This window comes from Cebus imitator, unplaced genomic scaffold (assembly GCF_001604975.1).
Source record: "Cebus imitator isolate Cc_AM_T3 unplaced genomic scaffold, Cebus_imitator-1.0 Scaffold206, whole genome shotgun sequence".
Taxonomy (NCBI): domain Eukaryota; kingdom Metazoa; phylum Chordata; class Mammalia; order Primates; family Cebidae; genus Cebus; species Cebus imitator.
In genome coordinates this window covers 1,433,410-1,458,697 of record NW_016107521.1, presented here as the reverse complement: position 1 = coordinate 1,458,697, position 25,288 = coordinate 1,433,410, and the positions used below count along the sequence as shown (strand labels likewise).

General features: G+C 41.3%; 1 protein-coding gene across 5 annotated transcripts in view; it reads right to left on the bottom strand.

Annotated features, from left to right (window-relative positions):
• GOLGA1 (golgin A1) overlaps window positions 1-23,705 on the bottom strand; it is a 65,658-nt gene extending 41,953 nt beyond the window's left edge. Inside the window, exons 1-10 of one of the 5 annotated variants that reach the window (XM_017548340.2) lie at window positions 23,551-23,704; window positions 22,682-22,731; window positions 21,480-21,769; window positions 13,387-13,477; window positions 11,265-11,339; window positions 10,213-10,310; window positions 8,707-8,739; window positions 4,517-4,645; window positions 3,197-3,366; window positions 2,604-2,715 (exon numbers count right to left, since the gene is read on the bottom strand). In XM_017548340.2, the coding sequence (XP_017403829.1) occupies window positions 2,604-2,715; window positions 3,197-3,366; window positions 4,517-4,645; window positions 8,707-8,739; window positions 10,213-10,310; window positions 11,265-11,339; window positions 13,387-13,477; window positions 21,480-21,614 (843 nt within the window). In that variant the 5' untranslated portion in view covers window positions 21,615-21,769; window positions 22,682-22,731; window positions 23,551-23,704. Of the gene's footprint in view, window positions 1-2,603; window positions 2,716-3,196; window positions 3,367-4,516; window positions 4,646-8,706; window positions 8,740-10,212; window positions 10,311-11,264; window positions 11,340-13,386; window positions 13,478-21,479; window positions 21,770-22,681; window positions 22,732-23,414 lie in introns of all 5 variants that reach the window. The other 4 variants (XM_017548339.2, XM_017548338.2, XM_037745631.1 and 1 more) reach the window with 4 other exon arrangements.
• Window positions 23,706-25,288: the final 1,583 nt, after the last annotated feature.

Below are 25,288 nucleotides of genomic sequence, written 5' to 3'. Positions count from 1 at the left end.
TTGTCCCCCTTCTTCCCTGACCCCAAATGTACTCTCTAACCTTCTGCCTTCTCTGCCTCCTGCTGTCCTCCTGATCCTTGACATTCCAATTCCTCGAGGAAGATTTCCTTAACTCTTGGGCTGAAATGTACTTCCTCTATGGCATATCTTTTTTATTTGAACAATCTAGGGCAGGGTGTGGTGGCTCACCCCTGTAATCCCAGCACTTTGGGAGGCTGAGGTGGGTGAATTGCTTGAGCCCAGGAGTTTCAGACCAGCCTGGGCAACATAGTGAATCCATATATCTACAAATTAAAAAAAAAAAAAATAAGGCTGTTGTAGTGGCATGTGTCTGTAGTCCCAGCTACTTGGGAGGCTCAGGTGGAAGGATTGCTTCAGCCTGGGAGATTAAGGCTTCAGTGAGCCATTCACACCACTGCACTCCAGCCTGAGTGAAAGAGCAAGACCGTGTCTCAAAAAAAAAATAAAAAAGAAAAGAAAAATCTAGTTCATTTACTTGAGACCTCTTGTTTGAGCATTTCTTTTCTTGTGATTACAGTAGGTTTGAGTTCTATAAACTCAAATCATATATATATATATATATATATGTATATATAGCCTCTGAAGGAAAACAATGTCCATGTGGAGATTTTATGTTTGTTGAGGGCAGAGAGCTTGCCCCCAGTCACAGTCATTTATTCATGTAAGATATATTTACTGGGGGCTCCTTATTGTGAGGCAGCAAACTGCAGTAGAAAAAGCATGAGTTTTGGAGTAAGACTTGGTTTAGAATCCAACTCTGTCACTTACTGTATAACTGTGAACAAGGTCAATAACCTCTTAGTCCACTTAGGTATCAGTAAGTATGATAATACTTAGCTAGGAGGAGTATATAAACCTCTATTGACAAAATCTTTCTGTACTGTAATTATGTTATAAGGCTCTGTCTCATTTGAAATCAGTATTTCTCAAAAGATTAGGGTAGGGTGGATGGCACCACCGAATAGAGGGTGGTTGTGTCACGTGATGGGAAGGGCTGGATGTCAATGACTGAAAAATGCTACTGGCATTCAGAACTCAGAGGCCAGGAATGCTAAATGTCCTGCAATGCAATGGACAATCATACAATACAAGTTGTTCTGTTCAAAATGCCAATAAGAAATATGTCACTGGGAAATATGACTTTATTTTTATTTATTTATTTGAATAGAGTCTCTCTGTCACCCAGGCAGGCTGCAGCACAGTGGCACGGTATTGACTCACTGCAACCTCCACCTCCCAGGTTTAAGTGAGTCTCCTGCCTCAGCCTCCCAAGTAGCTGGAATTACAGGCACATGTCACCACACCCGGCTAATTTTTGTATTTTTAGCAGAAATGGGGTTTTATCATGTTGGCCAGGCTGGTCTCGAACTCCTGATCTCAGGTGATCTGCCCACCTCAGCTTCACAAAGTGTTGGGATTACAGGCATGAGCCACTGCGTCCAGCCTTATTTTCATTTTTAAAGACAGTCTTGCTCTGTTGCCTTGGCTGGGGTGCTGTGATATGGTCATAGCCCACTGCAGCCTTGAATTCCTGGGCCTAAGCAATCCTCCCACCTCAGCCTCCCAAACTACAGGTGCACATCACCATGCCTGGCCAAGTTTTGGTTTTTTTTTGGAGATATGGGGTCAAGCTCTGGCACCCAGGCTGGTCTCAAACTCCTGGCCTCACATGATCCTCCTGCCTTGGCCTACCAAAGTGCTGGACTACAGGCTTGAGTCACTGCACTGGGCCTCAGAAACACCACTTTATATTCAATAATATTACTATTCATCTTTATATTCTCAGAGTTTAGCATAGCCCTAGTATAGGAAGGAAATAAATGTACATCAATGAAATGAAAAAACAAATTGTAATGATATCATTTGATGATGTGCCATAGAACAAACTGGATTAGAGCCAAGTATGTTAAAGATATATAACCCTGGTCATGTCAGCCACTATTTTTTTTTTTTTCGAGGCAGAGTCTCACTCTGTTGCCCAGGCTGGAGTGCAGAAGGTCCATTATGTGTTTAAAGACATATTTGAGTGGACCAAAGGATGTACTTTGAGAATTCCTGACAGGAAAATACTGACTACTTCTGTAAAGCAATCCTTATTCAGCTGTATGGTCATTTCCATCTGAGTGCAGCCCGGCTAGAACAGGAAATGGAGTAATGTGCACTGCATGAGAAACGTATGTTCAGTAGCCACTTAAGAAATTTCTGAAAGAATTAGTTTTTTACGTATCCTAGAAATCCAGATCTTTGGCTGGGTGCAGTGGCTCATGCCTGTAATCCCGGTACTTTGGGAGGCTGAGGTGGGCAGATTAGCTGAGGTCGGGAGTTCGAGACCAGCCTGACCAACATGAAGAAACCCTGTTTCTACTAAAAATACAAAGTGTGTCAGGCCTGGTGGTGCACGTCGGTAATCCCAGCTACTCAGGAGGCTGAGGCAGGAGAATTGCATGAACCCAGGAGGCAGAGGTTGTGGTGAGACGAGATCGTACCATTGGACTCTAGCTTGGGCAACAAGAGCAAAAAAACGCCATCTCAAAAAAAAAAAAAAAAAAAAAATCCAGGTCTTCTCCTCATATTCTACTTACCTTTTGCAAATCACTGGAAAGCTGTCGAATGAGTGCTTGAAGCTCTTGTTCCTTTTGTTCCAGGGCTGTGATCTTACTTTCTGCACCTGTTTTTGAAGCTATCACATGATCTCTTCATCAAAAGAAAGCAGACAATGAACAAATTTGGATATTTCATCTAATACACAATTTTCTGCAGGAAAAATACAAATGGTTCCTTCTATGTTAGGCCTACAAGCATTATTGGCCACATGAAGGTTTTCAATGGAAAAAGCCTCGGCTCTCTCTGAAGCAGGATCCCAAAGAGAAAAAATCCACTCTAGTTTAAGAAAGAAATCCTGACCTGCCTTTGCTTAGTCTTAATACCTTACAAACTAAAACCACATTGAATTGCTTAGCAGGGCTCGAACTGTCTTGAGCTTCAGCAGCTGAAGGGGAAAGTGGGTTGGAAGTAGGGTGGGGCCTGAGTCCTAGGCAGGTAAGGATGTGTCCAGAAGCCTTTGCCAGCACTGGAATCAAGGAGTGGTGTAATGAACAATGGGTAAAGGTGGGCAGGCTATAGCCAGAACTACACTAACACCTCTTCCCAAGGGCCCCACAGACCAAGCAAGAACCTCTGGTCTTCCAGCGTTGAGTAGTGTCTCTGCAATTCTTCTAGCTTCTGGCTTAAGTCTGATGACGTCTGATTGGAGTTCATCAACTCCTCCTGGGTACGACTAAGTTCTCTGGTTCGTGCCTCCAATTCTTGCTCCATTTTCCCCAGACTTTCTTCTTTTTTTAAAAGCTGACACAAAAATACAAAGTTTCACTGAGCTATGCTAAGAAAAATACACTTAAGACTAAGTGTGGTGACTCATGCCTGTAATCCCAGCACTTTGGGAGGCTGAGGCACATAGATCACTTGAGATCAGGATTTCAAGACCAGCCTGGCTAACATAGAAAAACCCTGTCTCTACTAAAAACACAAAAATTAGCCAGGCATAGTGGCGGGCGCCTGTAATCCCAGCTACTCGGGAGGCTGTGGTGGGAGAATTGCTTGAACCTGGGAGGTAGAGGTTGCAGTGAGCCAAGATTGTGCCACTGCACTGCAGCCTGGGTGAAAGAGCCAGACTCCACCTCAAGAAAAAAAAAAAAATACACTCAAGAACAAATCTGGGCTGGGTATAGTGGCCCATGCCTGTAATCCCACCATTTTGGGAGGCCGAGGCAGGCATATCATTTGAGCCCAGTAGTTTGAGACCAGCCTGGGTAACATGGCGAAACACCATCTCTACAAAAAATACAAAAATTAGCCAGGCATGATAGTGTGCCTATAATCCCAGCAACTCAGGAGGCATAGGTGGAAGAATCCCTTGAGCCCAGGAGGTCAAGGCTGCAGTGAGCCATGATCATGCCACTTTGCTCCAGCCTGGGCAACACAGCAAGATCCTATCTCAAAAAAAAAAAAAAAAGAAAGAAAAGAAAAAAAATCTAAACTCCTCAGGCATGGTGGCACACACCTGTAGTACATGCTTACAGTCCCAGTTACTCAGGAGGCTAAAGTGGGAGGAGAGCTTCAGCCCATGAGTTTGAGGCTACAATGTGCTATGATGACAGCTATGAGTAGCATTATGCTCCAGCCTGGGCAACACTGTGAGATTCCATCTATTAAAAAAAAAAAATGTGGACCAATAGCCAAACTTTTATAACATTTTTGTGGGCTTATAAGAGGATTTATATGCCCAGTTGTTTTAAAAAAACAACAACAACAAAAAAACAGAAAAAGAATTTTTCAAACACAACTTTTCCATTTTAATAAATTTAAAAACATACAAATATGATTAATGTCAAATATTATTGGGGTATGTTTATCAGCAATTAGAGAGTGATGACTAGTAAAATCAGAGTGTATAATCATCTATTCAGTATTTAGCTACTAAAACAAAAATGCATACCATGTGCTTTACTTTACTTAGTTCCTGCTGCTGGAACCCCTCTAATTCATCTATTTCATCTCTTCTTTGGAAAAGATTCATACTCTGGTTCTTCACTTCCTGTAACTGGGCTGTCAGAATACCTTTCTCCTGTTTGAAAGAAGAAGACATCAACTCAGGCAACTAAAGCATTAGAAATCTGTATTATAAAAGTGAAAATCTTTTTTTTTTTTTTTTTTTTAATCTTTAGAGACAGACTCTTACTAGTTACCTGGGCTGGCCTTGAACTCCTGGGCTCAAGTGATTCTCCTGCCTTGGCCTCCCAAGAGCTAAGATTACAGACATGAGCCACTGCACCCAGTCTGAAAATGGAATTCTTTTTTATTACTGAGACGGAGTCTTGTTCTGTCACCAGGCACCAGGCTGAAGTGTAGTGGCACAATTTTGGCTCACTGAAACCTCTGCCTCCCGAGTTCAAGCAATTCTCCTGCCTCAGTCTCCTGAGTAGCTGGGACTACAGGTGTGCGCCACTATGCCGAGCTCATTTTTGTATTTTTAGTAGAGACAGGGTTTCATCATGTTGGCCCGGATGGTCTCAATCTCTTGACCTTGTGATTCACCCACCTGGGCCTCCCAAAGCGCTGGGATTACAGGCATGAGTCACAGTGCCCGGCCAAAAGTGGAATTCTTAATAGGGAAAATCTTCAGGAAATCTCATGCCAATGGACAATAATGCATTGATAACAGGAAGCTTTACAGAAATGTGGCATTATTTACAAATTCTTTAATTAATCCTTTAACTAGAAAATTTAATTATTTAAAAATAAATGTTTTAGGGCCGGGCGCGGTGGCTCAAGCCTGTAATCCCAGCACTGTGGGAGGCCGAGGCGGGTGGATCACGAGGTCAAGAGATCGAGACCATCCTGGTCAACACGGTGAAACCCCGTCTCTACTAAAGCTACAAAAAATTAGCTGGGCATGGTGGCGCGTGCCTGTAATCCCAGCTACTCAGGAGGCTGAGGCAGGAGAATTGCCTGAACCCAGGAGGCGGAGGTTGCGGTGAGCCGAGATCGCGCCATTGCACTCCAGCCTGGGTAACAAGAGCGAAACTCCGTCTCAAAAAAAATAAATTAAATAAATAAATAAATAAATAAATAAATGTTTTAAATAATTGTGAAAAAAGGAAATAAGAGCAATAATTATATAGAACTTTTTTTTTTTTTTTTTGGTAGAGACAGGATCTTGCCCTATTATCCAGGCTGGTCTTGAAGGCTCAGCCTCTCAAAGTATTGATAGATGTGAACCACTGTGCGTGGCCTACGTAGAACTTTAAAGTTCTTACATCTGTTTAGCAAGTCCAGATATATTTTATGTGTCTATTCTTCTGTTGTTGTTGTTTTTGACAGACTCTCACTCTGCTACCCAGGCTGGACTGCAGTAGTGTGATCTCGGATCACTGCAGCCTCCGCCTCCCAGATTGAAGTGATTCTCATACCTCAGCTTCCCGAGTAGCTGAAATTAGAGGCATGCACCACCATGCCTGGCTAATTTTTCTACTTTTAGTAGAGACAAGGTTTCACCACGTTGGCCAGGCTGGTCTCAAACTCCTGACGTCAGGTGATCTGCCTGCCTTGGCCTCCCAAAGTTCTGGGATTACAGAAGTGAGACACTGTGCCTGGCCTTATTTTACATGTCTATTCTTAGTGACACACTGAACTAGCTGAAAAACATGACTAACGAGTAAGATTAAATGCCCGAAAAAAACTAAATACACACAGATTAAATGTAGAACTTATTTCAGTTAATGAGTAAAAAAAAAAAAAAAAGACATGATTGGTATCAGCGGGTTACAGTTTATTAAATGATCATTTCTAGAAATAGACTCTTGCCTCTAATCCCAGCACTTTGAGAGGTTGAGGTGGGCCTATCAGTTGAACCTCGGAGAAGTTGGAGATCAGCCTAGGAGTTGGAGACCAACCCCAGCTCTATAAAAAAGTACAAAAAAAATTAGTGGGGCATGGGGGCATGTGCTTGTAATCCCAGCTACTTGGGAGGCTGAGGTGGGAGAATCACCTGAGCCTGAGAAGTCAAGGCTACAGTGAGCCGTGACTGTGCCACTACACTGTACTCCAGCCTGGGCATCACAGTGAGATCCTATCTCAAAAAAAAGGACTCTCTTAAGGACTAATCCTGCTTTGCAGTTTCTAAGTCTTGACTGAAAAACAATAACAACAACAACAAAAACCAAAAAGCACATTTTTTTTTTTTTTTAGATGGAGTTTTGCTCTTGTTGCCCAGGCTGGAGTGCAATGGTGCTCACTGCAACCTCCACCTCCCAGGTTCAAGTGATTCTCCTGCCTCAGTCTCCTGAGTAGCTGGGATTACAGGCAAGCACCACCATGCCCGGCTAATTTTGTATTTTTAGTAGAGACGGAGTTTCTCCATGTTGGTCAGGCCGGTCTCGAACTCCTGACCTCAGGTGATCCACCCACCTCAGCCTCCCAAAGTGCTAGGATTACAGGTATGAACCACTGCACCCGGCCAAAAAAAATCTTTAACAACTAAAGTGGCTTCAAAGACCTATATAGATGTCTCATTACTATTTCCTACTCTAGAAAATTTCCCCAACCTCTCCTTAAAAAATAAAAACAAAACGAAGAGAAAATTGCCTTTGTGAACCTAAGTAGGTTTTTTAGTTGGTTCAGTCCAATTCGGATATTCTTTACCAAATTTTTAAAAGATAAAAAAACAGTTCAATGAGAATTTCAATTGCCATAATCTTAAGAGTTTATTTTATGGTAAGAAAATCTTAACGTAACCCATCCCTCCATATTTAAGAAGACTATCATTAATAGCATATGTTTGAGGATTTTTTTTTTCCAAGCACAGGTTTCCTTGAGACTTTTCTATAATTCTTTCCTTATATAAAAATGTTGCCAGGCACAATGGCTCACGTTTATAATCCCAGTACTTTGGGAGGCCAGGCAGGAGGATCACTATAGTCTAGGAGTTCAAGGCCAGCCTGGGCAACACAGTGAGACTTCATCTCTACTAAACATTTTGAAACAATTAGCTGGGCATTGTGGCTCATGTCTGTAGTCCCGGCTACTGAGGAAGCTGAGGTGGGAAAATCATTTGAGCACCCAGAGGGTTGCACTGAGCTGTGACTGTGCTGCTTCCAGCATGGGCAACAGAACAAGACCTTGTCTCAAAAAAAAAAAAAATTAATGTATTCTCCTAGCTTGATAATCAGATTTCTATAGAACAGAAATTAAATAGTTAACTTGGTGTTATATAGAAAAAATAGTAGACTCTATTGATTATTTTAAAACTAAAATGTTTTTCCAATTGTGGACTTGAAATTTCATCTTCTTGTTCATATCTGGGAGCCAGGATTATATTACTTAAGGTACCTGCACAGTGTTATGCAAGCAATGGTACTAGAATAATCAATTTTCCTCATCTATATCTAGCCAAGAGGTTCTTATATATGTACAGTGCTGAGCCTTGAGAAATGTCTTCCTTCCCCGCTGCTTCATCTTGAAGTGTTCCTAATATTACCACAGTGTCAATCAGAACCACAGCAGGAAAGAAAAGGCCAACTCAAATCAGGAATTTTGAAGATGGTTTAATACAGGGGCTTGTCAAAGTTGTGGGATGGGTAAGATACCCCAAAAGATAATGTGCTACTAACAGTTGGGCATAAAGAGGCAAAAAGAAGCAGAGGTTACAAGAAACGCAGAGAGAGAAAAACAAAGAAGGCAAACCAAAGGTCCAACTGAAGCTGTGACTTTTGGCCATGGAATGCAACTAAACTGAAGAGACCCCACATGGAGAAAGGTGGGGGAAGAAACATCCTGACCACACCTTCTTCCACGCGTGGTTCCTTAAGGGTTCCCTACTGGCTGAACCCAAACAGATGCCAGAGGACATTTTGAGGCCTGCTAATACAGTCTCTATCAGCGTTCTGGTATAGAGAGAAAGGGAAGAGAGGAGGTGTGCAGAGTATAGCAGGTGGAGCAAACAAAAGACATCCTGCACATTCACCAAAAAAGGGGAGGATCTGAACTTTTCAAGTCAGTATCTAATCGTAAACTGTCCTGGTTCCAAGAGGTCATAAAGTGATCAGTATGTGGGCTATCGAATAAAACGTTTTCCAAACCCTGGAGACAAGACCAACGCAAATGAGACAAAAATAAAGATGAACTAACCTTTTCAAGCCGATCCATCTTTTCTGACCATTCCTAAAACAAAACAATAAAAAGTGTGGTTTCCAGGGAAGAGTATCTGTAATACCAGGATGTTCAGAAAACATAACAACTCAGCTCTCCCCAGAAAGCAACTAACCAAACAAACAAAACAAAAAAGCCAATTAAAAAAAATCCATAAACTTGGCTTAATATTAAGAAAGGCAAGAGTCATAAAAGTAGAAGAAACTGAACTTTACATAAGATTCTAGAATATAATGAATTCATGAATATAAACCTGCAGATTTTTACTAAGCAGGGCACCCAAGCAAAGCCGTATCTGCCGTTCTTATGCAGCTTTTCAGCTTGTTCCTGGGAGTGTTGCCATGAGTACTACTATTCTTGGGAGTGGGTAGCTGGGACCAGCTGAGCTGAGTAATTCTGCAAATGATGTTTAGAAATTAATTTCTGAAATTGGGGAATAGAGGGAATCTTTTGCCATCCCTGATAATTATTTTCCTTTTCATTTTAATTTTACCATTTGATTTTGATTTTATATAACATGCTTTATGCCATCTGTATAAGTCAAAAGAAAAGGAATTATGCTCCCTATTCACAAGCCATACAATAGTGGGGGGAAAAACCCATTTGCACAAAAGGCAATATCCTGATTCCCTATAATCAGAATCCATCCATTTTAGATTATTTCTTCATTTATATACATTCATACCATAGTTATCCACTAAATATTGGTAAATGGTATTTTTTTCTGGCTACTAAATGTCCCAGATGATGAACAGACACTTTAAAACCAACCAACCAACCAACCCACCCACCTCCTCCAGATGAAATAAGTTATACAATTTCTTAAATGAAACATAATAAACTGTCTTAATACATCAAAATTAGCATTACAATATATTGATGCTTATCTTAAATTTAAAATGCCATTACTTATTCTGAACAAAATATATTTCATAATTACTGTAATAGCCAGTAACAGAATTATTTTTCTTCCTTGTGGTTATTCATTCAGCATCTTCCAGTGGATGGATCTGTTGAGATTATAGGAATTCCCCTCTGTCCAGCAGGTTTGGATTGAAGAAACGTGAGAACAGAGGTTAGAAGAACTCTGTATACTATGGATTATGACTGGATCAATAACATCTTCTCCAGGATAAAAGGCAAATGTTTGGGGGTTAGACTTTCAGAGAGGTTTATAGAGGGCAGAGACCATTTCTCTTATTTTGGGGCCTGCTATCAGATTACAGATACACTATTTCCATTCTCAATTTTATGAAACTACACAGATGCAAGGAATGATACTCTCATATTCTGGACACATTTCATGATTAAAACTGTAAAGTTTTTCACTTTACAAGAAGAGGCCAAAGAAAACCTTAAAGAACTTGGAACACTCCTCTTTTCCTAGGCTGTAAATATTTCCCATAGGTTACGTCACGATTTTTGAAATCATGTCACTAAATGAAATCTTTCCACCAGTTTTGGGCAGTGCCACATATAAAATACCTGGTCCTTTCTGGCTAATGCCAAAGCCAGTCCTTCTGCCATTTTGGCTCTGTTGGCTTGGAATGTCTCATTCTGCTCTTGAAATTTCCGCATGGAAGCTGTTAACAAAGAGGCTCTATTTGAGATATGGAAATACTTCAGAAATAGCATGACAAATAGCCCAGTGATTACTTTACAACTGTCACCTAATGAAAAAGGCCAAAGTGACATAAGTGGATTATGATACTTGGAAAAGCTTGATCTACCTCAACTTTCCAGAAGAATCTTTTGGCCTTAGTAATAGACCACAGTTTTTGTTTGTTTCCTTACTGTTTTTGTTTTTTATAATAGACAAGTATATATACTTAGAAAGATGCCAAAAAGTAACTTTTTAAATGGTACAGTGATAGAATACTGAGTTAGGTAGGTTGCCAGAAAACATTAAAGTTCATGCTAAGTGATGGCTACTACCACTTTATCAGAATTAAAAACAAAAACAAAAATCAAAACAAAGCAAAACAAACAAAAAACCTTTCTTTTACTTTATTTTCCTTAACAGTTTTTTTAGTACATAACAACAACAAAAAAAATAACTTTCTACTTCTATTAACATCTTTCTTGGGTGGTACCCAAAGAACACGTGGTTTGGGTTAGACTAAACAAAATGTATGCTTTATTGCTGAGGGAGTGATGACAGGGATTTCTCCCAGTTACTCAACACAGCAGTAATGAAGCTATGGCGAGAACCCATTTCCTAATCCAGACCTAAGGGATAGTTACTAGATTTTATTAAAATCTGAGGATAGCCTAAATAAAGGGGCTCAATTGGATAGAGACAAGCTGATACACATAATGACCTGCTCCTAAGAATCACACCCATAAGGCAACATAAATACAAGTTGTATACTTATAAATATATCAGACAAATGTTCTATCAATCTGATTAAGAGGTATACTAGTTATAAAATAAAGATCTGTGCTCTCATGAAAGACAAACTTAACCGTACACTATTGTTTCATTTCAAAAAACTAAACCCTGAAAATATTGAAAAAAGCAGGAAAAAAATACGTACAATCCTGGTGTTTTTCTAATGCAATTTCAAGCTTCTCTTTTATCTTCTGCAAGTTTCGGACCTGTTCAGCATAGCCTTGGGTGAGGAGGGTGACGCACATACCAGAAATGGACAAACATCAGGAAAGGAAGTTAATTAAACAAAAAAATGAGTGGAAATGATGATGATTTTCTTAACCTGAAAACCATTCCTGATAGGAAAGCTAGGCAGACAGCCTCCCATTAACAATGAACAACACAGGCAAACAGGTATAGTACAAACTATCCATGGTGTATAAATGGTGAGTACAAAAAGGCAGGTTTGTTTAGCCTTGATAGAGAACGAGAATTAGGCTTAGCCTGTTGATCAGAAATGTCCTCCTATGAAATACACAGATTTATCTCTTGACTTAATTTCAAATCTCAGTTTTCACTTCCTCTTCCAGCCTCAGCAGGACAGACCAAAGTGAACTCACTAAACAGCTGCTTGTAGTCCACACACTCAGGAACAGTAGTCAGGGCTATCACAAACACCTTAGGTGCAGCATTGTCTTTACAGTGATAGCACTTAATTTTCTAAAAAAAAGTGAGCTCCCTTTCTACACAGGAACTGGGTTACCTATGCCATATTAAATGTAAAGGCCAGAATTAATTATCTAGGTGGCCAAATAAAATTGTTACAGTTTAGTAAAAACATAAGACAGTAGCTCAAATCCCAACTCTGTCAGTCCTTAGCTAGGGACCTTAAGCAAATTATTGATCCTGTAGTACTGTATTAGTTTCTTCTTATATTAAATGATGATATTAATTGTACCTACCACAAAAGATGCATTAGATAATAAAATATTTTACATCCCTTAAGTGCTTCACACACAGTGCTCTATGAAATGTAGCTGTTATTGTTGCTATTGTGACTGCTATTATTATTAGTACTCATACTAATACTGTAGGACAATACACAGGACATAGCGGGCCCAATAAATGTCAGCTCTCTTCCTGACCCTTCTTAACATAAGTCAAGCCCAACTATTCTTCCTAGCATATGGGGAAGGCACATATATTATTTTATAACTCTCTCTCTAACATTAAACAAATGTAAGATTGCTTTACCTCTGTTACTAATATTATTTATGAGTAGGAGTAACAGGATTGCAACAATTAAATTTAAAGCAGATGTAATTAAGACTCTAGTATCAAACAAATCAGGGTTTGGATCCCAGCTCTACCATTTACTACTTGTGAGGCCTTAACCTTGCTAAGCCTAATAAGGCTCTAGTGAGGACAAAATAATTAACTGGTAGTTGTGAGCTATGCTATGAACCTTTGATAGCTACACATATATAAATACTTCACATACAACTTGGTGAATCTGGGTCTGACAGCTATACAAATATAAATATTTCACATACTACTTGGTGAATTTGGGTCTGCTGTTTTACTCCAAAAAAATGGGAATTAAAAGGCCAACGGACAAAAAGAGACACAGAAGCCATGAACCATTTTACAGGATGAAGCTTTCCAAATGTATCCACTGGTAGAAACCAAAATAATAACTCACAATTCTATCACGAACATGCCCTCCTCAGGCAAAGGATATAATGGGAGATGTGTAAATTGTAAACTGCACACAAAAGACAAAATGAGAGTTACACCTTCTATACAGGTGCTGAAGTCAGAAATACCATTGAAAAGTGGCCCAAAGACCTACAACAACACTTACACAGGTGATGTGAGCTGCAGCAAGTGGTACCACAGCGCCAATCTCTCTCCAGTGCTGATGAATCCAATTATCTGTCAGCCATTCCCTTTTAATACTAACCCTATCCCTTTCCACCTGAAAGCAGACTATGCTAAGGGTAGAAGATGGGCAAATCTATTGTACATATACTATTAGTATCTTTTATTTCCATGGCTAGAAACCTCAGGAGCAGAAAAATATTTTTTTAATAAACTTTCAAATTCAGTTTTGAATTTGTGTTATTTAATACACTAAAAAAAGAAGGGAGTATACTTGCTCCTTTCTAAGGAGATCAAAATGATATGTGAAAATAACTACAAAGTTATCCTATATGACTATTTTATAGGAAGAGAGTCAAGCAAGGCAAGTTTCCTGTTGTTTGCTTTTTATGAGTTCTTAGACATACCGGAAAGTCTGGCCTCTAACTTCCGTATCTGTTCATTCCTTCTCAAAAGTTGGGATGAAAGATCTTCTCTGGAGCTGCTTCCATCAGAAGCCTGTTGAGGTAGACACAAGGAAGGTTATATTCATATATATGTGAGATCAAGTACTGAGCCAGAAAGTGACAAGTCTTATTTAAGGTTTGGTTACACTTTAATTAATTGTAATCACTGAAAACTTCTTAACGTAACTGGACCTAGTTTCTCTACCTGGAAAGTGGAAGCAACACTATCTTTCCCTTACAATGTGAAGGAGGGAGGAGATGTTTAACAGATGAACTGCATGTGCACATATGCTACTGAAATAAATAATTTATATTACATAAACACTAAAAATTATAAATTATATATTTAATTACAAAAAATTATATATATTTATTATATATAAAATATCTAAATTATATAATTTATATTACAACAAGTATATAATACAAAAAACATATTTGCAATGATTAAAAAATCACTTTATCTTTCAAAAAGTAAAGTCCTGGGATAAGTAGGGAGGGTTCTTTTAACTAGGGATAAAACACTGGTCTATGACTATGACTCCGACTCTTTCACTGATATCAATAAAGTTTCAGTATCTTCATCTATAAAACAAAGGGATAGGCCGGGCATGGTGGCTCACGCCTGTAATCCAAGCACTTTGGAGGCCAAGCTGGGCGGATCACCTGAGGTCGGGAGTTCAAGACTAACCTGACCAACATGGTGAAACCCCGTCTTTAAAAAAAAAAAAAGGGATATTAATCTAAAACTCTAACTTGCATCATAGACTTTGGCAGACATTATGCATTCAACAAACCAATATAGTAATAAAGCATGTTTCCCCCAACAAACCAGATTATTTTAAAATAAATGAATACTACTATTACTATGGGCATTGCTTGCTATTGCTAATAACTCAGTTTTTAAAAATCTCTTTTACTTTTCATTATAAAATTTCTCAAAATATAGAAAAGGAGAGAGATTGGTCTAATGAACGTTCTCCATCTACTCTCACAATTGCTGATGCTTTCCCTTATTTGCTTATCAATTTTTATTTTTCCAAAGTAATTTAAATAACAGACATCATGACATTTCATCCTACTCTGATAAACATTTCTAAAAAATAAGGATATTTCTCTTCATAGACAACATCTGATTGTCATTCCTAACAGAACTTAAAATAATAGTAACATCCAGTCCTTAATCATGTTTCCCACTGTATCCCTAAAATGTTTTTAAAGATGGTTCAATAATACACTTCAAATATTCATCTACATGTCCAGCCACTTGCCCATCCAATATGTACTGAGAGTCAGGGGAGTGGATAGTTAAGAGGAGAGTCTCAGCCAGTCGTGGTGGCTCATGCCTGTAATTCCAGCACTTTGGGAGGCTGAGGTGAGTGGATCACCTGAGTTCGAGACCAGCCTGGCCAACATGAAAAAACCTACTGAAAATGCAAAAATTAGCTGGGCATGATGGCAGGTGCCTGTAATCCCGGCTGCCTGGGAGGCTGAGGCAGGAGAATCTCTTCAACCTGGAAGGCAGAGGTTGCAGTGAGCTGAGATCGCGCCATTGCACTCCAGCCTGGGCAACAAGAGTGAAACTCCGTCTCCAAAAAAAAAAAAAAGAGTCTCTGGCATCAGACCTTGGTTCAGGTTCCAGCTTTACCACAGATAAGCTGTAAGAACTTAGGCTCAATACTCAACTTCTCTGTCCACTGGGTTTCCTCATTTGTAATCTGTGATAATATGTATCATTTGCCTCACAGAGATGTGATGAGGATTAAGTAAATCAATACTTGTCAAATACCTAAAACACAGCCTGGCACATATTAGCATTAATATATGTCATCTATTACTAGTTGTCTTAGTATGTTTGAGCTGGTATAATGAAATATCATAAAGTGAGTGACTTATAAAAAACAAAAATGTATTTCTCACAGTTCTGAAGTCCAGGAAGTCCAAAATCAAGGTGTCAGCAGATTTGGTGTCCAGTGAGGACCCACTTTCTGATTCATACATGACACCTTCTAGCTGTGCCCTCACATGGTAGAAAGGGCAAGGCAGCTTTCTGGGCCTCTTTTGTAACAGCACTAATCCCATTCATGAGGGTTCCTCCCTCATGAGCTAATCATTCTGAGAGGCTTCACCTCCTCATACCATCACTCTGGTGATTAGTTTTCGATATATGAACTTTTGGGGACACAAACATTCAGACCACTGCACTAGGAGCATAAGAAACTGTTATGAAGGCCGGGTGCAGTGGCTCACGCTTGTAATCCCAGCACTTTGGGAGGCACAGGCGGGCAGATCACAAGATCAGGAGTTGAAGACCAGCCTGGCCAACACAGTGAAACCCCGACTCTACTAAAGATACAAATATTAGCTGGGCATGGTGGCGAGCACCTGTAATCCCAGCTACCTGGGAGGCTGAGACAGGAGAATCACTTGAACCTCGGAGGCAGAGGCTGCAGTGAGCTGAGATCGTGCCACTGCACTCTAACCTGGGCGACAGAGCGAAACTCCGTCTAAAAAAAAAAAAAAAAAAACAAAGCTGTCATGATTATTACTGTTAGTGAGACATCCTATGTCTCAGTACTGTGCTAAGCACTAGGAATAGTGTGAAACAAAGAGCTCCTATCCAAAATAGCAGCAGCAGCAGAAGCTAATTATGAAATGCTTATAGCCAGACACCATGCTAAGTGCTTTACATCCTACGCAGAACTGACACTATAGGCCTCAGACTGTTATCCTCAGTAAGGACTGCTTTTTTTAAATTTATTTTTTATTGAGACAGAGTCTTGCTCTGTCGCCCAGGCTGGAGTGCAGTGGCACAATCTTGGCTCACTGCAACCTCCGCCTTCAGAGTTCAAGTGATTCTCTTCCCTTAGCCTCCTGAGTAGTTGGGATTACAGGTGCACGCCACCATGTCCCACTAATTTTTGTATTTTCTTTTAGTAGAGAGACAGGGTTTCACCATGTTGGCCAGGCTGGTCTCGAACTCCTGATCTTGTGTTCTGCCCACCTTGGCCTCCCAAAGTGCTAGGATTACAGGTGTGAGCCACCGCGCCCAGCCCAGAGTCTGGAATTTTGATACATAGTAGGTAGAGGGTGTTCACATGACCAGCCCCCAATAAAAACCCTGGACACTGGGTCTCTAATATGCTTCCCTGGTAGACATTTTACATGTGTTGTGACAACTCATTGCTGGGAGAATGGAGCACATCCTATGTAACTCCACCAGGAGAAGAATTTTGGAAGCTTGTACCTGTTTTCTCCAAGCTTTGCCCCACGCACATTATCCTTTTGCGGATTCTGTTTTAGATCCTTTCACTGTAATAAATGGTAGCGGTGAGTAATACTATATGCTGCGTCTTGTGAGTCCTCCTCGTGAATAATCAAATCTGGGGATGATCTTAAGAGATCCCTAACACACATACTTTAATAAAGATAAACACAGTTCCTAACCCCATTTTACAGATGTGGAAAATGAGGCAAGGAAAAATGAAGTAACTTGTCCAAAGTCACATAATAATAATAGAGCAGATCTGACTCTATAACTTGACCTGAGTTCCTAAGGGCTACACTTTATTGCCTTTCATGAAATTCCCAGTTCAGTGGAAGAGACAAACAAGCAAATCAGCAATAGCAATGCAATATAGCAGGTGCTATTACAGAGGTCAGCAGAAGACAAGGCACCAAACAGCCAGGAGGGATAAAGGGTAGAAAGCTGCCAGAGAAGAAGGTCAGGTCAAGGGAGTTTCCTGGAAGTAACATGTGAGCTGAGTCTTAAAAGACTTAACAGACGCACAACAGTCTGTCAGAGGAATTTAGGAGTGAAAGGGGGAGACGAGACGTTCTAGAGAGAGGAAATAGCATGTGCAAAAACTGTAGGCATGAAAGAATGTGGTCCATTCTAGAAAGTGCAATAAATTCAAGCTGGCTGTAGTACAGGGTGAAGGAAAGTACAGTGAGATAATGCTGGCTAAGGAAGCTGCATAACAGTTTACTATTATACTATAATAATGGCTTTGTACTTCATCCTGAAATGATGGAGAAGCCACTGAGTTTTAAGTACTGGAGAGACATTAACAGATCTGCTTTTAGAAAGACCACTTTGGGCTGTGCACTGTGGCTAGCATCTGTAGCCCCAGCACTTTGGGAGGCCAAGGTGGTTGGATCGTTTGAACCCAGGAGTTTGAGACCAGCCTGGGCAACATAGCAAAACCCTGTCTCTACAAAAAATTAGCTGGGTAGGGTGGTGCGTGCCTATATTCCCAACTACTCAAGAGACTGAAATGGGAGAACTGCTTGAGCCCAGGAGGTCGAGGCTGCAGTGGGCTGTGATCGTGCTGTACTTTAGCCTGGGTGACAATGAGAGAACTTGTCTTAAAAAAAAAGGTCGCTTTGGGGACAGGGAACCCAGATAGGCTACTAAGTTTGTCTCAGAAAGAAAAGCAATCCGAAATCAAATGATAGTATAGGTTGAGCATCCCAAACAGCTTCAGATCAGAAGTATTTTGGATTTGGGATTTTTTCAGATTTTGGAATGTCTGCATATACATAATATAATATTTTGGGGATGGGACCCAAGTGTAAACATGAAATTATGTTTCATATACATTTCATACACATAGCCTAAATATAATTTTATACAATATTTTAAATAATACGCATTAAAGTTAAGTATTTATGTGTAGAATTTTCCACTTGTGGCCATGTTGGCACTCCAAAAGCTTCAGATTTTGGAGCATTTCAGATTTCAAATTTTCAGATTAGGAATGCTTAACTTGTGCTAGTAAACGTACTACTAGAAGATGGGTAGAGAGGCACATTTGAAAGACGTTTAAGAAATGGAAGCCATAATGCATGTTGACTGATTAGATACCAAGAAGTGAAAGGAGGGAAGAGTCTAAAATACCTCCAAGGTTTCTGGCTGGTGACTTGGGAAGATGAAGGTACACATTTGGAGATAGAATCAATTTTGATCATTTAGAATTTGAGATGCCACAGAGGGGACATCTGCTTGGAGAAATATATGCAGTTGGATATAAGGGTCTAGAGATAGGAACTGAGGATCAGGTTGTATTAAGTTCAAATACATTACTTGAGAAGCCCCCAAACAAAGTACTTCCTGAATCTAGGTCAATCTCAGTATCCAGAATACATTACTAAATAAAAGGGTTCATTTAGCATGTCAGCATGAAGGCAATGCAGGACCATCTGCCAAAGAACCAGCCTTAAAACTACATCCTTCAGCCCAATGCTCAAATGTTTGCTTATATTTCCCCTTAAATATAGGAACCAATGATAATGTAGATTTGATAATCTTATTGCTCCATCCCAATAACCTAATAGTTTGTGCCATGCAATCTGACCTGGGATCAAGGCAGTATTAAGAAAGGAGGAGGAAGATTGATCTGACTACGGAAACAACTCAAATGTCTATCACCAGGAGAAGACAGAGATAAACTGTGGCCTTCTCAAATGCTGGGATCCTTTTTTTTAATCTTTAGAGACTTTAGGGTCTTGCTCTGTTGCCTAGGCTGGAGTACAGTGGCACAATCATAGCTCACTACAATCTCAAACTCCTAGGCTCAAGCTATCCTCTTGCCTCTGCCCCCCAAGAAGCTAGGACTACAGGCATAGCACCACCAGCCTGGCTAATTTAAAAATAAATTTAATAGAGATGAGGTTTTGCTATGTTGCCCAAGCTGGTCTTAAACTTTTAGCCTTAACCAATCTTTCTGCCTTAGCCTCCCAAAGCACGGGGATTACAGGCATGAGCTTCTGTGCCCAGCCTGGAATCTTAGACAGCACTAAAAATAAATGAACCACAAGCTTCATGTAACATGGATGCATTTTATAAGCATGCTGAATTAAATTTTAAAAAAGGAAATCCAAGAAATCTACAGTGTGCAACTTTTATAACTTCAAAAACAAGCAGTATTAAATAATAAATTGTTTATGAATACATACAAATCTGGTAGGATATTTTTAAAAGCAAGTGAATGAAAAACACAAAATTTAGGACACTGGTTATGCTATCCTAAATTGGGTAGAGGGAATCGGAAGAAGCATATAAATGGCTTAACAGTATTGATAATGTTCTATTTCTTCAGATGAGTGATAGATTTACTTTATTTACATATACATTATATACATTCTTTTATATATATTAAGCATTATAAATGAGGTTTTGGTTTTTTTTTTTTTTTTTTGAGCTGGAGTTTCGCTCTTGTTGCGCAGCCTGGAGTGCAATGGCACAATCTCTGCTCACTCAACTTCCACCTCCTGGGTTCAAGCAATTCTCCTGTCTCAGCCTCCCGTGTAGCTGGGATCACAGGCACGCACCACCAAGCCCAGCTAATTTTGTATTTTTAGTAGAGTTTCTCCAGGTTGGTCAGGGTTTCTCCAGGTTGGTCAGGCAGGTCTTGAACTCCTGACCTCAGGTGATCCACCTGCCTCGGCCTCCCAAAGTGCTGGGATTACAGGCGTGAGCCACAGCACTGGCCTATAAATGAGTTTTAAAGAAATCTACTGCCAGGCATCATGGTTCACGCCTGTAATCCAACCACTTTGAGAGGTGGAGGCAGGTGGATCACGAGGTACAGGAGTTCGAGACCAGCCTGGCCAACACAGTGAAACCCCGTCTCTACTAAAAATACAAAAAAATTAGCCCTGGGTGGTGGCGGGCATAGTCTCAGCTACTTGGGAGGCTAAGGTAGGAGAACTGCTTGAACCTGGGCAGTGGAGGTTGCAGTGAGCCAAGACTGCACCACTGCACTCCAGCCTGGGTGACAGAGTGCAACTGCATCTCAAGAAAAAAAAAGAAATTTACTAACTTAAAAGGATCCTGTCGTATGCCAAAGACACACTTTAGTTTTTAAGCATGACATTTCCTTAATATAGCAACATCTTCATTTTTTTGAAATCTTACCAGCCATAAACATATTTTACTAATAAGAAATATATTATAGGCCGGGTATGGTGACTTACACCAGTAATCCCAGCACTTTAGGAGGCCAATGTGGGCGGATTGCCTGAGCTCAAGAGTTCAAGACTACCCTGGCAACATGGTGAAACCCTGTCTCTACTAAAATACAAAAAAATTAGCCAGGCATAGTGGCACACACTCGTAGTCCCAGCTACTTGGGAGGCTGAAGCGTGAGAATCACTTGAGCCCTGGAGGCAAGAGGTTGCAGTGAGCTGAGATTACGCCACTGCACTCCAGCTTTGGCTACAGAGTAAAACTCCATCTCAAAAAAAAAAAAAAAAAGAAAAGAAAAAGAAACATACTATAATTTTTGGCATCACTGGTGCCATCTTTCCATCAACCTTCCCAATATAACAATGTACTGTGACTAACCACATAACACAACTCAGAGACCTTGTTAAGCAGTAATGACTTAGTTGTTAAATAAGTATATATGTCTGCAAAGAAAACAGGCCCAGACATTTTGAGAAATAAAATGCAAAAGAAGATGCACAAGGTATATAGATCGAAAAACAGTACAAGAGGACACTGGAGAGAATATGGAGAGCAACTCACAGAAAAATAAAGAAAAAAAATAGAGTACCTAACATTTACAAACCAAACATTAACAAAAAGCTACCTCAGAGTAAGAAGAATCAGATGTACAAGCTCTTATACAGCTATAAACCATGAAAGTATGAAATAATCATGCAATTTAAAATATTTATTAGAAGAATTCCCTGCAAAAGTATCTTTATTTATTTATTTATTTTTATTTATTTATTTTTTTTTGAGACAGTCTCTCGCTCTGCCGCCAGGCTGGAGTGCAGTGGCACAATCTTGGCTCACTGCAACTTCTGCCTCCTGGGTTCAGGCGATTCTCCTGCCTCAGCCTCCCGAGTAGCTGGAACTACAGGTGTGTACCACCACGCCCAGCTAATTTTTGTATTTTTAGTAGAGACGGGTTTCATCATGTTGGCCAGGATGGTCTCGACCTCCTGACCTGGTGATCTGCCCACCTTGGCTTCCCAAAGTGCTGGGATTACAGGTGTGAGCCACCACATCCGGCCATCTTTATTTCTTAAGTAAAGATACTTACAAAGTCATCTCCTGAGTCAGCTCCCATTGAGGCAACCGATTCTTTGCTCACAGACCGTGGGATCCTAGTAGCACCTCCCGGCCTCTGGGAAACAGCAGTCTCTTCTGCAATTTTCTTCTTCAGTTTTGCAAACATGTTTGCTGTGTGGTTATCCCGCACTGATAAACAGCTCTCAGTAGTCCCGGTGTCTGTGATCAGGATTCAGACACAAAAGCCTACAAAGTTTCAGACATCCAAGCTAGCTGCATTCCCAGTTAAATATGGGCCAAGGGCTTATGGCAACACAGTATCTATAAATCAAATGAAGGAGACAGTTCAAAGTTAAACACTGGAAAGACTTCACATCTGAGTTATGTTATGCTTTAGATTTCAAAATTAAGTTTCATAACTTACATGTACACATATAGAACACAATTACCAAACATTTAAAAAGCACTCAGGTACTTCATATGCATATACAGATGAAGAAATTCAGTCTCAAGGAGATGAAGTAACCTGACAAAGATTGTGTGGGTAAGTGGCAGGGCTGGTATTTGAACAGAGGACTCTGATTCACAAATCTCTACCTATTTTTTTTTTTAATTACACCATATTGGCAATGACATATGACACATTTGGTAAAATTTCTCAGAGCAGACATCAACATCACATATTCATGACTTAATAATTTCAAATCCTTCGTCCAATAAGCTTAACTACAGTTCAGTGTTCTTTTAAGTTGAAGACAAAACACATGTAATTCAATTCGTATGTAATTCAACATTCAGTCGTAATTCAATATGTAAAAGGTGTAATATTCTACTGTTTCAGGATGGTTTGCAGTCAACTGTCCAATAGAAAAAGCTGGTAACAGAAAAAAGAGGACAAGCCAGACAAGTATATTGTATAAGGTATCTGATAACCTTGAACATTTTCTGGAGATAATGTGTGGTTTTGAATTTGATAAAATTGCCTCCAATCACAGTTTCTTTTCTTCAGAATGTTTGACATGATATTTAAAGTAAGATTCAAAAATCTTTTCCTCCCAATGGTGTATAAAACACTAATACTCTGGTTCAAACCTTAACTTTCCATGTTTTGTGGAGGATGCCTAAGCTCTGCTCTAAGATATACAAATGGCATCTTACCACTTCAGATCATCCATTAAGTCTGTACAATTCTTCAGAAACTTTACTTTCAATGTCTGTAAACCACTTACTCACCTGACTTATCTACTAGATTTAAAACAGCTTGGAGGTCAAAGCATTCTGTCCTGCATGAAGACAAAGATAAAAAGCATTGGATATTTCAAGTGTATGGCCGAAATGTTAGGTGGGGATGAGGGGAAGAAGTGAAGGAAGAGGAGGCACGGAAGAAGGATTAAAGGGAGTAAGAAAACCTGTCACTATCACAACTCTCAATGGGTTACCCTCCCTAACCCTGATATCCTATGAATTTCTTATTTATCTAAGAACTTCACTTACAAGCGCATAGAACAGAATTAATCACAGCAGTGGGTGGCTAAATTCACTTCTCTCTAGGAGCCCTGAGCAAAACAGTTTGAATGAGGTTAAGTTTTCCTTGGGCCAGTATTTATTTCTCGGTTGATTTCTACACTTACACAGTTTATCTGGCCAGACCCTGGGCTGTCTGGTCACGGATGTGCACTGAGAAAAGGCAAGGCAAAGTTGGGTAAACACAGATGCCTAACGCCCAGGGAGGCAGTCAGGGTGCTTCCATAGCAGTTTGGATCTCAGTCCCTCAGGCTCCCTCCAGCCCCGCCCGTGCTTGGACTGTCAAAGAAAGGAAGGATCCAATATCTCTCCCATTTGACAGCAGGGAAACTGAGCCCCAAGGAGGAGAAGCGACTTGTCCAAGGTCGCGCAAGGAGGAATCTCGGAACCCTAGACTCCAGACTCCCAGGCCGGGGCAGCCCGCCTCCGCCCCCACTCTCACCCTTTCAGCACCCCGGTGCCGCCCCCCACCCCTTTGGGGCTTGGGCAACCCTGACCGGGCCGCTGTGAGGACCGACCGAGGCCACCGGGAGAATGAGGGGGGCCTGTTCGCATTCCCGGAGTCCCGGCCCGCGCACCTGCCGCTCTGTGGGCAGCCAGCAAAGCCCCGCCTCCGGGTCCCCTCGTGAGCCCCGGCCCGCGTCACCAGCCCCCACCGCCCGGCCGGCGAGTTGAGCAGTGACCCGGAACCGCACGTCTCCCAGCGCGCCGGAAGTGACTGCACGCGGGGTTGCTTCGACGGGCGCATGCGCCCGGGAGAGGCCTCGGTGGCTACAGTTCCAGTCTCTGGGCGGCGGTTGGGCCGGAACGGCTGGAGGGCGCGGATGCCCGGCCGGCCGCTCCCTCAGCCCAGTTCGCCACGTCAGCAAGCAGCCAGTGCCGCAGACGATGACTGGGTCTCCTAGGCCTCTCTTGGTCTTTTTCTTTTTTAACGGAGGCGTGTGAGGAGCGAGGTTAAGTGGGAGGGGTTTCATGTTAAAAGGTAAAAAAAACCCCAGTCCTTGCCGCAGGCCCGACTGTGCTGTGCTGGCCACAAACCAGGCCCGGGCTGCGCTGTTTGTCCAGGCGCCCCCCGCGCGGCCCGGTCCCGCCGCACCCTAGGCAGCCAGCCGCCTTGCCACGGTGTCACCCGGGAAGTCAGCGTTTCCGTCTTCACTCAGAAGCCTGTAGCTCCAGAAACAAGTCGTGGGACCTTTCACCTTGGGACCAGTTTTTATACTTTGGCACTTGTCATCAACTGTAGATGATGCGTTTTATGTCGCATCCCAGTACATAACGTCCAGCAGAACCACGTTCTTATTCAGTAATGCACTTAACGCTGGTGGCAGCTCACTGTATTAGATTAGCTTCACCATCTGCTGCTGGGCCGTCTCCTTTCTCCTTAGAAGTTCAAAGCATCAAAAGCGCCCGGCCGTGCCCCCGTGGTCCTAGCTACTTGGAAGATCGAGGTGAGAGGAGGTCTGGAGCCCAGGGGTTCGAGACCAGCCTGGGCACCGTGGCGAGACTCCGTCTCTTTTAATAAATAGCAATCATGCAAGCAGTAGGAAAAGAAAAAATACAGAAGGGGAAAAACTGCCTTGTTCTAAGTCCAGGCTGGGTGCGGTGGCTCACGCCTGTAATCCCAGCACTTTAGGAGGCCGAGGCGGGTGGATCACCCAAGGTCAGTTCAGACCAGCCTTACCAACATGGTGAAACCCCGTCTCTACTAAAAATACAAAAAGCCGGACGTGGTTGCGCATGCCTGTAATCCTAGCTACTTGGGAGACTGAGGTAGGAGAGAATCGCTTGAACCCGGGAGGTGGACGTTGCAGTGAGTCAAGATCACGCCATTGCACTCCAGCCTGGGCAACAAGAGCGAAACTCTGTCTCAAAGCAAAAAGTCACAGTCCAAATCAGTAGCCTAAGTCAGGTCCCTGAACTCAATGCCACCGCACCCATGCCACCTTAAGGAACTCTGGTTCCATCCCCATACTCAACACCAGCCCAAGAGTAAGCAGATTCCGCTCAGTTCTTCAACTGCCTCTTCCTTCGCGTGTTCCTGTTCTGACCAGGAGCAGGGCAAGGAAAAACCAAAACCAAGATTCAGACATTTACAAACTAACAAGAAGCATCCAATCTACAACCCCAAGATAGTTCAAAGCCTCTGAGATACCTGAATGAAGCAAACCCTAAACTGTCAATACCAAAAAAGTACCAAAAACTTTAAGCAAATAATGTTTATTTTTATATTGATGATACACTTAATATTTATGTGGATTCAAGATACAAAATTCATGTACAAGAGTTCACACCTGATGAATGTAGTCACATTCCTAG